This window comes from Anolis carolinensis, chromosome 1 (genome assembly GCF_035594765.1).
Source record: "Anolis carolinensis isolate JA03-04 chromosome 1, rAnoCar3.1.pri, whole genome shotgun sequence".
In the NCBI taxonomy this organism is placed as follows: domain Eukaryota; kingdom Metazoa; phylum Chordata; class Lepidosauria; order Squamata; family Dactyloidae; genus Anolis; species Anolis carolinensis.
Genome location: NC_085841.1, coordinates 121,579,939 through 121,597,723, shown reverse-complemented (window position 1 = coordinate 121,597,723; position 17,785 = coordinate 121,579,939). Strand labels below are relative to the sequence as shown.

The window sequence follows — 17,785 nt, the reverse complement described above, 5'->3', positions numbered from 1 at the left end:
GGTGGAGAACCATTAAAACAATACCCAAAACAGTTTTGAGAAATGCCATTATTACACTCAAGTATACCTTACAATTGATGTGCATAGGATGAAAGGGTATTCTCTAGACTACAATTCCATGTCATTGAATTTTTAAGTGGAGAATGTCATGTAGTTATGATGATCCTTTGTTAGACCTTAAAGAATTTGCCATCTCTGCCAGCCTTCTGAATTTGATGCCCTCCTATTTTGTTGGGTTTTTAAAAAAACAAGTCCCTTCAAGTATGCCCAGTGGCAATCCAGCCTGATAATTGTAAGAACTAACATGTATCTACATTAAATTGCTGTATCTGGTTGTGATCCCCACATTGTGCCAGTCAGCTTTCGTATGATATTATTTCTAGCACCCACCTTTTGCAGTGTGTGCTAGATATTGAAGACATCTGCCCTTGTGCTTTGCTACTCTGCTACTGAATATACATGCCCGGAGTGGAATACATCTCACCATGTTAGAACAGTGGATATGGCTCTTAATGAGACATGCTGCATTATCACAGGATGTCTACGCCCTACACCGCTGGAGAAATTATACTGTTTAGCCGGTATTGCATCACCTGATATCAGTTGGGAAGTAGTAGCCAGTAATGAAAGGATCAAGGCATTGACATCTCTGGCCCATCCTCTGTTTGGATATCAGCCAGCATGCCAATGTCTAAAATCAAGAAATAGCTTTCTAAGATCTACAAAGATACTTGCAGGAACACCTCAGCAAGCGAGAGTCCAAAAGTATCAGGCTAAAACTCGTAACCTCAATCAGTGACTGAGACCAGATGAAAAACTCCCCCGTGGGTACACAGAAGACTGGGAGACTTGGAAGGCATTGAACAAACTGCATTCTGGCACCATGAGATGCAGAGCCAATATTAAGAAATGGGGCTTCAAAGTGGAGTCCACAACATGCAAGTGTGGAGAAGAGCAAACCACAGACCACCTACTACAATGCAGTCTGAGCCCTGCCACATCCACAATGGAGGGCCTTCTTGTAGCAACACCAGAGGCACTCCAAGTGGCCAGCTTCTGATCAAAGGAAATTTAGTATAATGTCAAGTTTTAAACTTAGTTTGTTTGTGATTTTTTATACATTGTAACTGTATTCTCAATTTACTTCTGACACAAATAAATAAATAAATAAATAAATAAAATTGATGTTGTTAAGAAAACAAAGTACTTCCTTCTTGCCTTTTCTGCCAAGAAAGTATGCAGGTGGAATCTAGAACTATGGTCTATAAAGTGAAATGTAAAATCAATGGCTAGAATCCTGTTGGGAAGTTGCAAATATGTTGCCTATAGTTACACATTTGCAACTGCTACATAGAACTATGTAATTTGGAGACTATGTAGGGACCATGAAAGTCCCACATACCTCATTTAGTAGTGAGCAGTTGCTCTCTTGATCCAGAAGCAGCTACTTGACGTTCTCACCCCTACAGTTGTGTGAGCGACCACTCTATAACCCTGTTCTCTGTGGTTTTTACTCCTACTTCCTTTCTCACCCTGAGTTTTAACCTAGTGTTCATGTGGCCCGCCCTTGGTTTTATTGTTCTACTTTTCTTTTGATTTTGTTTATTGTAGTGTATATTTTCTTTTATTGTATTGTTTAATGAGTTATGATTTGTTGTTTTATTTATATTTTGTTATATTGTATTGTTCTGGGCATGGCCCCATGTAAGCCGCCCCGAGTCCCCGTTGGGGAGATGGTGGCGGGGTATAAATAAAGTTTATTATTATTATTATCTATTTGTGACCCAGGCCCTTTTTCTGCCTTTCATACTAGAAATTGCTCACAGAAGGGGGTGTGAACATCATTTCCACTTCCTCCTATTTCTCAATTGACGGGGAACAGATTGCTAAGTGGCATTTGAGAAGCCTGATTGGAAACCACTATGTATTAACATAATAATGGTGCTATGACCTGACGGATTCCAATAAAGTGGAGAGCTAAGAGGTAGGATCATTACACAGAAAGCTTTAGCAAATACTGACTTAATCAGCTGCTTCCAAGAATATTTAAAGTCTCAGCTTCTCTTGCTTATAATAAAAAGAACAGACAAACCTGAATTCCAGCAGGGTTGATTAAGTCAAAGCCTCCAACGGTATTGAAAATAAATTTCACTACTTTGTTGAAATTGTCATCTCCAATACTCCAGGAAGCATCAGTCAAGAAGACTATATCTGCTTTGGCACCTTTACACACTGAAAGATATATTAAATTCAGAAGTCACTCAGATATCAAAGTGCAACAAAGACATTGAGCTGGTAATTAGAAGAATACCATATTATGATAATAAAATACATCTGAAAAGAACCCATCCTGATTAGATTTTTGGAAAAATACATTCAAGGCTTACATGATCAAAATGAAAAGTAATTATGGCAAACTGAATGCCATTCAGTGATATACATAAGATAAAGTGAACACAGGTCAAAAATCAAACAGATGTACTTCACTGTTCCCAATATATTAACAATATATTAGTTAGGGCACTTAAAACAATATATTGGTTAGGGTACACAAAAACTTACCATCTCGAGCAGGTGGGATTGTAGGGGGTGGAGGAGGGGTTGGTGCTTCTGTCGGTGGTTCTGTTGGTTTTATTACTAGAATAAAAATAATCATAGTCAGCACCAACTATATAACACTGGCCTTGAAAATTCTCAGGTAGTTTTTCTACAGAATTTTGATTTCACAAATTGCAATAGAATAGTAACAACTGATATAAAAGTATTATACAGTACAATAAAATCTTAACTGATTTCAAAAAAATTAATCTGCTAAGAAGTCTTTTCCTACACTATTGTGATCCTTTCCATTTCTTTCCTAATGTTTTCCTAATAGCAGAGAGAGAAAAGAGGTCACAAAATGATGAAAAACTTCTAATAAAAGACAGATGATCTGTTAACCATAACAGGTTGTTAAATGAAACAAAATGTTTCTTAAGAATGCCTCTCTTGGTCCATAACGTAAGGGCATTTCAATACATAATGAATTATATTCTGCACCTGATTTAGATTACAAATGCAGATCTGCTAGGAAACAGGAACCCAGATTATTGAAACATTGCTAACTTGTGCATCTTTAAGGACATACTTTCCCATTATCTGTATTCTGGATATGCTTTTGGGAAATGAAAAAAGAGATGCTATTTGCTAATCATTTGCAATGCACACTTTTTATCTAGAGAACTTTAATCAAAATTTGGGAAAGACTAAAGAGCATCAACCACCTGGCAGGGATGAGTGCAAGATCACTGGCCTGCTTTTTAGCTGAAAGGGAAAAGTTCTGCAGATCTGCAGCCGGCCTTTGACAGCAAGGCACCATTGAGAATAAGCATGCTAACCACACAGTACAAAATAGATATGTTCAGCAGTAAGCCCCAGTTTGTTAAATGAAAATTATACCCAAGTCATTTTGCACAGAATTGCAAGGCAAATCCTTAGCTTTCCCACATTGCACTGAATATGATAATATTCACCTGAAAGAGTCTGAACCATTGTGTCTAGTAAGCAGAAATATTATCTGTGGTCTTTGTAGTATGATTTTATTAAATTGTATTGCTAAATGTAAATGTAATCCCATGAACTGTGAAATACATGTTCCTTTATAAACAGTGCAACTTTTTACAAGGTTGAGACTATCTTCAAGAACATTTGCTTTAACATTCCTTCCCTATATTTGAACATCACTATCACCCATCCATGTCATTACTACAAACACCTCTGTTGTTGTAACTACAGTAATATCACTTACATGTCCGCTCTCTTGTAGACACTGGAGGACCCTCAAGATTTGGAGTCTGAACAAAGATGGTAGCATCATACTCAGTGTCTGGGGAAAGGCCGGTGAAACAGTGGCTGGTTTCTGTTCCACGAACTGTAATTTCTTGTCCTCTAGATCCTGCACACAAATAGCATAATGAGAAAAATACTTCATATGTAGAACTTTATGTGTATGCCATTGCAAGTTACAAGCAGAAAGCAAAAGTAAATAGAGGAATGAAGGGAATGGTTGCCAAAAGAGTATGCTAGCAACTCTGTTGTATGCTTTTCCTAGCCTTTCAATGACTTGGAAAAAATACTTGGGAGCATATGTGATGCAGGCTGGTGAACAGCTCTGTTGAGTTATACAAGGGGAACGGTGTGGAAAAGCCAGCACAATCAGGGCTTAGCGGGTTCAACCCCCCCCCCCCCCCCCCGAAATTTTTCAGGTTCAAAAAAAACCTTGGTTTACTCATGAATTTTAACTGATTAACCAAATCCCCATGAATGTCTACTGAAGTTTATCTGTCTTGAGTGTCCACTGAAGTTTATTGATGGAGCCTGATTTCTAAATTATTTTTGTGATATGGAGCTACTCTTCATGATTTGCTAAAAAAAAAAAAAGGTTCCACCCCACCCCACCCCTGACATTTTTTTCTGGCTATGGCCCTGAGCACAAGGGAAGGACATCTCAACAGGCAAAATGCTTCCCTGTAAAAAAGGAGATTTAAATTAAATCCCTTCTTTGGTCTTAGATTTTCTGAATGTTTATACATACCACATCTATCAAAAATCTAAGCTCCTTTTAAAACAGGATAAAATATCTTTTTGGCCTTTAAGAAGAGATGCTGGGGGAGTAACTGTTCATATATTTCAACAAAAACTATGAGTATCCAAGTCCAGGCGAATCATGTTTAATTCTACTATCTTCAAACTTTAACTATAGCAGAATATACAGATGGAATCTATGGCGCCTCATGGAGTCCACAGTTTAAGAGAAAACACTGGAGCACATTGCCTTATTTTCCTTTTTTGCAGAGGGAGTCTATCATACCCAAATGCTTGGACAATGAGTGGCACACACACTTCGTGCTTTCTACACTTTTCTCATTCACTAGTCAGATAATATTTCATTACATCCGGGACTGGACCTGCTATTAAGCAGAGTGAGAAAGTTATTTTGGGTGCTGTGAAAGGGCAGAGAATCCTTAGTAATTTTCTGTCTTAGTGCTGTATCTTTGCTGCCAATGATGTGGAAAATGTGGAATTTTTGACTCATACCATAAAATAATCTGGCCAACTTTGGTATGATGCTGTTTGTCATTGAGGAACCTGTCAGTTGCTCTGCCTCAAGCAACATTGTACCTGACTATTGGTTAAAGATACCTGTTTTTAGAGGAAGGAGACAATGGTCTACCATAGGAAAACTAGAGGAAAGTTCTAACTTTAAATTACAATGATCTCCCTAGAAAAGTTGAGATAATGTGAGATTTCAGTAGATGTTTTACTAACCATTTGTGGGCACTACTATGCTCTCTAATTACAGTTCCAGTCAGATCTTCAAGAATCGTAATACAAAGCTTTTTTAAAAGTCAGAGGAATCTCTGCCGGCCAGAAATATTTGTGGATATGATGGCGCCTGCAGTCCTATTCCCTCATGTTTTCCATTTAGAAGTCTTGAGGAGGATTAACGTAACTATGGCCATTTAGTTTTATTTGGTAGATTCTATCAAAATCCAGCACTGGGGCAGTGCCTGGCCACTAGCGTGATAGGAATCTATTTTCCCCTCCTTCCCTCCCTCCCTCCCTCCCTCCCTCCCTCCCTCCCTCCCTCCCTGTAGCTCAGTGTCATGTGCTGCAAAGCATTTCTAGCCTTTCAGATCAACTTTTGGAGGTGCGTTGAAGACTTCTAGGGTAAAAAGAATGTCCCCTGTTTAGTCTGTTAATAGAAGCACTTCCAATAGTAGAAAAGCCGTATTGGATATGGGTCCTCAAAAATATACCCTAATCACCATCACCACTGGGCATTCTCACTCTGGAAAAGTAAGTCTCCAGCAATTAGAGTAATTGCTTGAAGAAGAAGGGCTGAAGGATGGAAAAAAGCTTTTGCTTTTGAAGTGATGCAAGATTTGGATAGGAACATACAATATGGCCTTCATATTCACTCTGGAACATTACCAAAATTTCACACATAATTCAATACATAGATTATATTTACCATCAGCAGGATTTAGCTTCAGTCTGTAAGAAGAGGCTGACCGATGAGCTGCCCATCTGACACAAAAAGTGTCCCAGCCCACATTGTAACTGGTCAAATCAGTGACATTCAAGTACACTGCAAAGATTAAAGGAAAATGCTTCAATAACATTCCATTTTCTCATATATGGAGACAACTATAAAACCAGGAAATAATGGTTATGAGAACTGATTTCTTTTTTGTGTTGTCGAACACTTGCTATTAATGGTAGGAGATAGTACACATCCTGAACTTCTTATATCCAGGCACAAAGCCAGACCTCATACAGTTAGGCACTGGTGGCACAATTTATATACAGAAACCACCAATTTTTCTGGATCAGTCAACTCTAGACAAGTTTCTTAAAATGAGAGATCTGGAGCACTATTAAGTTTGGGAAGGGGTGACACAAAATTCTGCATTGCTCACTTTGGCAAGCAAGTGTATTTCTTTTTTAATTAAAAAGATTACAAAGAGATGGGTACAGCATTCAAATACACTATTATATATTTCTCCTCACTGTGCATCAAGAACCAGTATGGTGTAGTGATTTGGGTGTTGGACTAGGACATTAGGAGACTACAGTTCAAATCAACCATGAACACCCATTGGGTGATCTTGAGTCCCTCTGTGCTCCAGAGGAATGAAATGGCAGGCCAATCCCCCTCTGACTAAATCTTCCCATGGTTAAGATTGCCTCAGGTTTGACATAATGACTTAAAGGCATACAAAATTAACAAGAATAGAATGAAATGAAATATAGATGTAATGTTACTTTGGCAGCTGCTTGTTGAGACACATAGCATAAGCATGAAGAAGCATTGATTCAGATGTGAAGAATTAAATGATACAGCATAACCCTTAGCCAATGGGGAGCACTCCACCAATCAATTATTTAACATGCCTTTGGATGAGATAGGGAAAGTGCAACCCCCAGATTTCACTTTTAGGCCCCTCCCTAACTCCACTTTATTTTTTATTTTTGATATTATTTCCAGGTTACTTTTTACCTCCTCACCATATCTAAGCTCATAAAGAACGCTTCATCCAAAATGTAGCTAGCTTTGTACATACGAGCTCTGTTATAGTCAAGCCATCTGTGGACAATGATACATTTCTCTACAAGTCCAAAACACTAGGAAGCTTTTCCAACACTGTTTATCCCCCATATTAAGTATGTTATAGCATTCTTGGAAGAGGTTATTTGCCCCTGCATTTTGTAGACCAAGAGTTCCTGTGTCAATGGGAGAGGAGTAGGAATGCTTTGACTTACATGTAGTGCCTCGATCAACCAGGGGTGCACTAAGTCCAGCATCATATTGAGCATAAACATTTACATCATAGGAAGTACTGGGAGATAAATTGTGCAGTGTATAAGCAGTCACTTCTCCAACAAACACCTCCATGGGCTCATCAGAACCTTAAAAGGAACAGAATATGGATTTTTAATTTGTAAGCCTTTATAAGAAATGTTTTAAACTAAGTGAGGCCATTGGGTCACCTAGCTCAGAACTTCCTATTCTTAGTACTTAGCAACTTAGTAGAGATTTTCTCAAAAATCACTTTTACATACATATAATGTTTACATAAAGCATTAAAAACTCATTGAAACTCATTGAACTGAACAGCACAAACATATACTTGCATGCCTTAAATTCATCATATCCATCCTTACCTACTGGTTTATACACAATTTTGTACCCAAGAACTGGAGATGGTGCAGGATCCCAGGAAACTCTAAATCGGGTATACCATTCATCTGAAATGTGTATGTTCCGAGGAGCAAGCAGTCCAACTAAAAACAAACAAACAAACAAAAAACATTAACAAGAATATAAATGAATAAAAAAGAGCAGAAATGTTTGTATCTCTCTCCAATGTTTTCTGGATTGGCTTCCAGGAGGATTACTAGGAAACTCTAAGCCAGTGTGGTCCAACCTTTAGTTACCTGAGGGCCAATCAAACTTTAGTATAGGAATGTGAGGGCTAGAGACATTCCACAAAGAAAACAAATTACATATTCGTAAGCAGTAAGAAAGGTAAACAATTATTTCCAAATGTAAGAAGGGCAAGGGCCAACAAAAATGCATGCAGTCCACAGGCCACAGGTTGAACCACACTGCCCATAATCCACCAAGGCCATATATACACTTATGTTGGTGTAGAGTCAGATCAGTCCCATGGCATCCAAATACCGCACTGGGCTTGAATGTTACTTAAGGTTGAGGAAAAGTCCAAATCCTGGCACAGACTATCCCTCAACTTTGGGCTTGTGGGAACAGTTGGGTTGCAACTGTCCCCACTGCCATCTCATATTTCCCAGGCTCACGCAGCCCAGGGACATGGGATAGTAACCTCCCCCTTTGTATCAAAGTGGTTGCTGGCCATGATATGCGTACTATTTATCCACCAATGTGTGCCGTGCTATAGGTTGGGGTGGCCAGGCAATTTGTGAAGGAATCCTCCTCTACTCACTCCCCCGGCATCCTATCACTCCAGCCACGTTTAGTGCATACAACAGAAACCTCTGTGACATGGAGGGTTGGGGAGACAGGAAGAGTTCAGCATCACTTGGCAATGGAAACTCTCTCTTGCCTCTGCAGCATCTGGGGGGACTCCTGACACAGCAGAAATTCCCTTGCTTTGCAACATCAATAAAAAAATTCAGGTTCCACTAAGCACAAAGTTGAAGAAGACCTCCTGCAGCCTCACATGGCTCTCCAAGCTCCCTTGCATCTATTGGGGAACAGGAGAAAGGTCACCATGTTTCTTCATTGGGCAATTTCAGTAGGACTTGAAACATGCCTCAAAGTTTCTGGATTTTATCAGCCACTTCCCCACAACAAATTTTTAGCCTCTTCTTAAAGATATTATCAAATACTTGAAACTTGGCACAATCTATTTTATCCAGATCATCTTTACTCTAAGGTAGTAGACAAAACATGGTTCACATGTCTCTCCTCACTTTAAAAAAAAAATCTGATGGCGGTGGTGGTATCTACCTACTCATGAGATGTGAGATAGAATTTCACCAACATGTGCTGTGGTTAAATAAAGACCTCTCCAAGACCTTAGGTCCCCCAAGGAAGACCAAAACATGATCAAATAGGGGGGTTTTATTAGAAAGAAAGGGGCAAAATGTTTCCAAACTTCTAAGGAGTCTAAGGACGAGGCTGTAAAACTTCAAGGTTCTCCAGAAGGCCAACCTTGTCAGTTGCCTGCTTTAAACAAACATAGCAAAGTCTGAAGATATGGGTCCTTCATTTTCAACCAAATTTCATATCACTGAAAACAAATTAGATGTACCTGTTTTTCCATTTCCAACTATCTGTCCGCCATCTCCATCTTCATAAACTGCCACAACTGTAATTTTATAGGGTGTATCTGACTGCAAAGGCTGAAGCAGTACATTGTTTCTTCTACCAGGTACTGTTGTCTAGAATAAACAGAATCACATAAATATTGCTGTTTTTAAAACTGCTCAGACAATTTTTCTTTTTGTGGATTCATTCTAATAAGTTATGTCAGTTTTAATCTCCAGAAGGATTAGATTTTTTTAAAAAAATTAAAGCGAGTCAACAATGAAAGACATTAAATTGCAGAAATGTTGAGCTTTACAAGGCTTTTGCAAGTAATAATGTATAAATGTGATGATTAAAATGTCATTTGAATAGTTCATTTTTTATGTCTTCAAAGTTCTGGAGAGATTTCTGCAAAAAAATCCCTATTAAAAATGGAGACAACACTATCATGCCACATAAGTACCATTCTGAGTATAATATTTTTCTTTTATTGTGCCAAGAAGCAGCTGGACAGATCATCATTCAGAAATAAATAACAATCATGGACAATTATGTAGTGTATTTAAGGCTAAGCAACATTTCCACAGAAGTCAGAAGAAGCCATGTCATCAACGTCCCTAAGGGAAATTAATTTTCCTGTGATCTGCACTCCAACAGAATGCTACTGCAAGTTATGCTGCCAAATCAGGAGGTGGAAACTAAGTTCCAAATTGTTAAAAGTTCTGACAGGGCTCTTCTTTTTTTAAAAAAAGACCCAAAGTCCTCTAATTCCACTCATGGTTTTATTAATCAGACCAAAGGCCATGAGACATAAGAGAACACTGAACTGCCCAACTCTTTCACTAAACAAAATAGGTCCATAGGATAAAATACCTGTAGATTATATAGGCAGATATATAGACTATCTATATATAGACAGACATGCAATACACAGAGAGAGAATATTGTAAATCCAGGTCAGATTAGTGAAATAAATCTAGATTATATTTAGCTGTTCTTATGCAGATTATGACATTAGGCATACTCACTGATTTCACAAGATTTAAGCATGTCAGATAAGTTTAAGCATGCCTAACTCTGTTGGACTAGGACCAGAAAACTTCAAGTAGACAACTATCATTAACAATAAGGTTATTTTTACTTGTTTTAGAAAAAAGAAAAATGCCACTAGGAAAGACAAAACCATCCTGCCTATTAAGGAACATGTGTGTTCATTTTTCTAATAAATCAGAAACCAATTTGATGCTTTGAGTGACAGGAGAGGGTACATGTTCCAAAGAAGAATAGTTTGAGTTGGGGGGAAAGAAAGTGTACTTGAAATGACAAGATTTCTCTGTCAGTGCCTTTATTACTGGGCAGGTAAATCTTACAGAAATTATCTTTCATTTCACAGGGCTACATCATGATAGGCAGTGTGCAATAAATATCCACACAACATATTGAAAAAGAATTCAACATGCTAAACTCTATGTTACAAGGCAACAAAGACATTCTTAATCCCCATTTATTTCAGTGAGTCTGTTGTCAACATGATGAAACCTAATTTTTTAAAAAAATTCTAGTAGTAATAGCCATAGTCCTGGAAGTTAGTTTTGCTTCTTTCTTGTAAAGCACTATTAAAGCTTGGAAAACCCATACCAGTAGTAGGACATGGTAGGATGTGGGGGAGACTATTTTGACCTAAGTAGAAAAACAACATTGCTTTCAAAAAGCTATCATCCTAATGTCTATTCCGATGATGGCAAATATTCTTATTCAAAATATGCAAATGGAAACATATAAGTAGTTAGTTATCCTTCATTAAACCAACTACTACAAGAAGACTGGACAATCTCTCACACGCTGATGGACTACAGGTTGCATGTTCCCAACTATTCGTCATGTTGACTACATGTAAGGCATGTTAAAAGCAACCATACTTCCTACATAGAGCTGTTAAATCAGATGATAATGCAGCAATCCCAGTGAAATGGAAAGAGTATAATTGAAACAATTGAGCTGTGAGATATTTCTAACACATTATTTGAACACTTACATATTCATCTATAGGGTCACCAACAGTGGGGGAATATATGATTCTGTATTGTTGCACTGGTCCATCAGCATGGTCCCACTGAACAGAAAGACTGTTTGTAGTAGGATCAAAAACTCTTATGTTCCTGGGCCCACTGCGAGGCACTAAAGGAATAAATTAAGGGCACAAAATGAAATGGAATTCAGTCCACAAAATAAAGTCCAAGAAAGTATCCTTCCCATATTGCGATTTTTTTTTTGCAATTAATCATCAATAGGAGTTTAAAATGTACTACTGTCAAGAAATACACACATAAAGTTGGAACATTCAATCATACTGAAGGCAGACTTATTGAACTCAGTAGTACTTAAGCTAGTAGTGCCAAACAAAGAGTCTATTCTAAGTGCAATAAAGTCTGGATCAAATTCACATAGCTAGTACTGAACAATGCTTTTTCCATTTACATGTCTTCATTTTACAATTATTTTAATTCCAGCTCATCTTGTGATAATTTTGTATGAAAATAAGTTCAAACAACACAAATGTCCAATTTTCAGACACATACACCTTGAAGTGAATGACATAATCAGTATACAGTATGCTTCTGTACTTCTACATGTTCACTGTAACAGGACGGAGACATTAACAAAAAACACAATGAACAAAATCATTTTTAAAATTGTTTGCTCTCCTTTCAGCAGTAAATTCAAAACACTTCAATGTATTCCATGAGAAACAGAGACAAAAATAATAAGCCAAAAAATCTCTCAGCAGCAGACGAGTCTTGGGTCAAGTTATATCCCTAAAGATCTTCAGCATTAAATAGAGACTAGAGCCATAATGAATTTAATTCAGCTGACATTACAAGGTTGCTTCTACCACACATCTAAATATTTTTGATGTATATGTCCTTCACAGGTGCTTGAAGATCCACTATGAATACAGGGGAAATTATTGATAGCAAGCCCTCTCCATGCTGATTCAGAGCAATTTTTTTTATCTTACTTGCATTCATTCTACACATTGGTGGGGAAAGTGAAGCTCAAGAACCATATGCAGCCCTCTAGGACCATTTAGTGGTTCTTAGGTCTACCCAAGTGTGTTCAACAATGCCTCTAAACACTCCTAGGCAGTGTGGTAACCAATTTTACCACATTTTGGCCCTAAGCCATTTCAAGTATAAAATTTTAGAAGCTACTCAAGTTCCAAGTTTCTAACTGTTGGAAGGGGGGGGGGGTGTCAGAAGTTCCAAAACACATAAAATTGCTCAGGGGTATTTGAGGGGTGGGAATTAATGAGGAGGGAATTGCTGCAAGGAGACGCAGTATTCCACCCCCACTCCCCACCAAAGGACTAACATAGCTCCAACCCCTGGAAGTTAGTTTGTCTGATCTCCTTGAATGCATAGGAAGGGCAACAGCAGTCAGTGATCCTCAAATGGGTTTTTGATGCTTACAAAGTGGGAACCAAACAGGACTGCCAGAGGTAAAATGGAATCATTCACAATACACAGATGGAGTTTAGTATAGAACACATGTATGTTGTTTGCTTACATGTCTTTCCCTGTCCAGGGCTGGGATCTCCTTCTCCATCAGCATATAATGCAACAACATTAACTGAATAGGGAGTATCGGGCACTAGGCGCTCAAGTAAAACGTTACGCATGTTGGCTGGTACTACAACCTAGGAAGAAGAAAAAAATACCAAACCTTAAACTGGCAATTAAAAATAATAATCTTGAAGATGTAATAAAACAGTTCTTGAAGTCTTCAAAAACACCCTCGCTTTTTCAGCCAAATTTCCTTCTACTAAATAATTTTCTGTTCCTTGTTCCTAAAGGAAAGAAGGATTTCAGGCTTATTACTCTTTTCTAGACTAACCTGAACCATGCTTGAAGAGCTCAAACTATCACCTAAACAATGTGCTCTCCCATCTAGCAACTGCATTCCCTGCTTCAATTAGCTTTGAGTGGCAGCAGTAGCAGGCAATGCTATGAACTATTTGCCATTTAAATACGCACAATGCCTTTGCATGACTATGGAATAGAGAAGCAGTGACAAGTGGCTTGCAGACCTATCTATGGACTTATAACACCAGCCTGAATATGCCAGGACTTTGTGCCAACCCTGAAAGTAAGTCTCCTGAAGAAATTCAGGCCTAGAATATGGAAAAATGTCTAACAGCAACAACAAGGACAATGATAATATCTAAGATTTCCTAAAAGTGATTTGCTCTCGCTCTATGCCTTCTGAGTTCTGGCATTCCAAACCATGGAATAGCCTCTCCAAGAAAGTGTAAAAGATGCATGTCTGGTTGTATTCACCGCTTGTGTTCTCATTCTCTTATGGTGGTGTACTGGGACTTGAGGTGGGGAAATATTGTTTTGATAACAACTGTGCACCATTATGGTAAGTATGAAGGAAAGTGTTACAGTGTTTAAATAAATAAATAACAAAAATAGCTCACTTAATAAATCTATTTTGATCTGCATTTTTATAACTGTAGTAGTAGTACATTTTATTGATTAGCCTATCGGCCATATCAAAACATGTAACACATAGACATACATACACATACAACCCACAGTACAAAAGAAGTTAAAATAAACAGGCTGTTAACTAGGTCCCATCCAGGTCAAATTCTTATGTGAAGAATTTACACATAAGTGCTTGAATTTCTTGAAGACAGAAGATAATCTTAAACTCTACCTTGGCCATGAGAAACACTAAGCCCACATGGGATTTTTAGAATACAACTTCCATAAGCCCTTACCACTGGTCATGTAGGTGAGACTGATGGGACTTGTCAGTCACAACACCTGGAGAGTCAAAAGTTCACCAGTGAATGCTGAATACTGAGAATCTATACATAGCGTTTTAAGAGTGAAATGATACGTGACATTTTAAAATGTACAAATGTTTTTATATTTGAAACTGCAACTTTGATACCCAACTCATTTGAGAGGAAATTACTTCTGCCCATAAGGGAAGTTTGTTATATATTACAACATACAGTGAGCCAAGTAGCTGTCTGAACAAACTGTCAGGTTACTAGATTGGTTTTCATCTCATAATAAGCTGACAAATGTTTCCCCAGAACTCTGAAAAGCTGAAAACCATTTTTTTTTTAGTAATGTATCACTTTCTAACAAATATTCTCAGGCTTGCATTTAACAGTGACCTAGCATAATTTTCTTTTACTGCTATTTACTATTAGATTAAACATTTGGAGCAAATATATCATTTTACATGCAGAAGTGTAAAATGAAATAGGACACTTTTCACTAGGCAAAAGTAATTATGGAAAGCTCTGTCCCTCAGCATTCATATAAGTAAAACCTCAGGAACTTAAATTACTTACAGATTCTGATGGCCGTTGGCCAACCAATGGAGCATAGACAACTCTGTACTGCTGTACTGGCCCTGGTGCAGGTTCCCATTGGACATTAAGGCTATTTGTTGTTGGGTTATACACTTGAATGCTTCTTGGAGTTCCTCTTATCACTGGATAAAAAGATTGTGTAAGGCCATTTACATTAAAGAAATACTCTATACACTTGTGTATAAGTCAACATTATGTATTAAGGATAGGTTTTGGAGCCACAAATATGGATTTTGGTATGACTTGTGGATAACTCAAGGATCGTTCAGTGGAGAGTGGAAAGGACCATTGCTGTCACCATTTTCCTGCCCAGATATTTTTAAAAGTCAGAAGAGTTGCTATGGCTGAGAGACTAATGAGGATGGAGAAAGTTCTTGCTTTTCACCACACAATTATGGGAAAACGATGGTTCATTTTTGGATAAAAGTTAAATAAAATACAGTATTTATGTCTGCCCAGCTTTTGGGGCTTGATTTTATGACTAATTTTTTTACAGGCAAGATAGGTTTGTAGGTTTGTTCTTAAGAGTTCCCTTAATCATGAATAGGATTGGGTTTCCATGGGGAAACCAGGGAACATACTGTCATGGGTCCCTGTTAACTGTATATTTAATTGAGGCAGTATATATAAAATGTAACATACCGATTAATCTAAGGGTATGATCTGGGGTGAAAGTTTAATAAAGAATAAAGTACAGTTACCTCCTTTGAAATCAGTGGACTTAAGTTCTCTCTCTTGTGGTCCATATCTCAAATGTTTTATTAAAGAAAAAAAAGAAAAAGAATTCTTGAACGTTTACTTACATGTCCTCCCATTATCAGACACTCGGCCTCCATCTCCTTCTGGGTAAGAAGGAACCACTGTTACTTTGTATTGTGTGTCAGGCTGTAGATTCCTTAGAATAGCATAATTTGTGTTCCCTGGGACAGTTGCCTGTTAGTGTTGTTGTTTGAAAAATGAATATAGGAAAATATTATTAGGCAACATTAACAGAATATTATGTACAATATAAGACATTTTTTGCACCAGATTTAATTTCCAGACTATCTTCATAAGGAGTATCATGGCGAATGCATTGAAGTATTGAACGTAAGGGATTTTACCTGAATATTAGGAAGAATTTCCTGACAACTGAAAAATCATGATCTAAAGCCATTCGAGGTCATTATACATTTTAGACATCCATTCCTGCTCAGCACAGTTATCCAAAAGCTTGATCCCAGAGCCAGATCTTCACTTTCCTTTTGAAGGCCAAAAGGGAAGGGATGATCTTACATCGCTGGGGAGGGAGCTCCACAGCTGAGGGGCCACCACCAAGAAGGCCCTGTCTCTCGTCCCTGCCAACTGTGCACCTTACCCAGTCTACTTTTACAACCTCTCCGTTTTAATCCATGTTTTTATTAGTTCTTGTCATTTGTTTTTATTGGCTAATGTTTAAATTTTTATAATTGTGCATGTCTTTTGTCTATTGTTGTTTTTTATATTGCTATTGTTTTTATTCGGGCTTGGCCTCATGTAAGCCACCCTGAGTCCCCTTTGGGGAGATAGAGGCCGGGTATAAAAATAAAGTTATTATTATTATTATTATTATTATTATTATTATTATTATTAATAATAATAATAACACCATGAATATTTTTTCTTAAGGGACCAAACAGCTATAAGTGGCACCCTAAACCAAACATATAACTAGCAAGAGCAGAAACAGACTCAAAATACACAGAATAAAAAAATAATTACCAGTTCATCTGCACCTCCTGACACTGGTGCATAAAACACCTTGTACTGACGTGGATTCCCTTCAGCATGATCCCATCGTACGTTCAATGTGCTGGTGGTTGGATCATAAACTCTGAGGTTCCTTACAGTGTTTAGAGGTTCTGAAAGAAATTAAATGCATGGTTAGACTGAGAATCTCTTTGTTATGTTGGCCTGTAACCCAAGATGGTTCTACCTGGTATTACATACTGACAAAACATTCCTGAGGATAACCCGATTTACACACATGTGCAAGATATGCCGCCTTGCAAGGTACTGGAGTCTTCTTCTTTGGAGGTTTTTAAGCAGAGGCTAGATGATCATCTGCTGGGGGTGCTTTGATTACATTTTTCTGCATGGCAGGAGTTGGAATGGATGGTCCTTGGGGTCTCTTCCAACTCTTTGAAGCTAGTGTGGCCAATTTCACCATAGAGATAGCCTGTCCCTTGCCCCTGCCTTCAAGATATAGGACATAGCTGATTCTCACTAACAACTGGGGGAACGTGGATGTCCTTCAGCCTAATTTACCCCACTGGTCAGCTTTAAGGCTACACATCTGCTCTTAATGTATATCAGAAAGGGAGGGAAAAATGAAATTATCAAACTTTTAACAATGCCATGACCCTCCTAAGACACAACTTTTAATCTTTATATCTGCCTATTTCTCAACCACTGTTAATGGAAACTATTATAGTTCTCTAAATAACTAAGAGTAATTTGTCCTAATAAAACTCAACTCTCACTCTATAGTTAACTAAGTTAAGCAAGTTGGACTCAATTTTGAAATTTCATTCTTTTTTGTGAAACTTGAGAGGTTCAAAAAGACAGCTGTAACAAAATTAATCAACAACATTGTTTTGCATAGACAAACAACCCAAATGCAATAAGTAACATTCTAGTTTAATATATGCGATAATGCAGACACACCAAACCTCAAGAGGTTAATACAAAGAGACTTTCTGAAAAATTAATTAAATAGATTATATTATTATCGATTTAGAAGTAATAACCTTGTTAGGATGATACACTGTTGTCTACTTTTATCTTACAAAATGGAAATAGTGCATTCTAATATGAGAATGTTTTGAGTAAAACATAATAGAAATGGAGGTCATCAAAGAAAAGATTAAAATGAAGTGGAAGCAAGGAGACTTAAATCATATTTGTCAGAATTTCAAACTGGAATAGAAGTAATTGTTAAGAAAAATGCATATATTTTGCAGTGACAAAACATTATTTTTCTTTTGTTATAAAGACACATAACTGACATTCAACATTGGAGAAAGAAATGAAGCTTC

The 17,785-nt window shown here is 37.6% G+C and overlaps 1 protein-coding gene across 7 annotated transcripts in view; it reads right to left on the bottom strand.

The window, feature by feature from the left end:
- The window catches only part of col12a1 (collagen type XII alpha 1 chain), a 143,664-nt gene that overhangs the window by 40,634 nt on the left and 85,245 nt on the right, over positions 1-17,785 (bottom strand). For all 7 annotated transcript variants that reach the window (XM_062981643.1, XM_062981678.1, XM_008122151.3 and 4 more), the window contains 12 exons: positions 16,470-16,609; positions 15,533-15,662; positions 14,709-14,851; positions 12,902-13,031; positions 11,370-11,512; positions 9,339-9,468; positions 7,708-7,827; positions 7,306-7,452; positions 6,014-6,130; positions 3,788-3,934; positions 2,563-2,637; positions 2,093-2,232 (listed from right to left, as the gene is read on the bottom strand). In XM_062981643.1, coding sequence (XP_062837713.1) covers positions 2,093-2,232; positions 2,563-2,637; positions 3,788-3,934; positions 6,014-6,130; positions 7,306-7,452; positions 7,708-7,827; positions 9,339-9,468; positions 11,370-11,512; positions 12,902-13,031; positions 14,709-14,851; positions 15,533-15,662; positions 16,470-16,609 — 1,562 coding nt within the window. The remainder of the gene's footprint in view (positions 1-2,092; positions 2,233-2,562; positions 2,638-3,787; positions 3,935-6,013; positions 6,131-7,305; positions 7,453-7,707; positions 7,828-9,338; positions 9,469-11,369; positions 11,513-12,901; positions 13,032-14,708; positions 14,852-15,532; positions 15,663-16,469; positions 16,610-17,785) is intronic.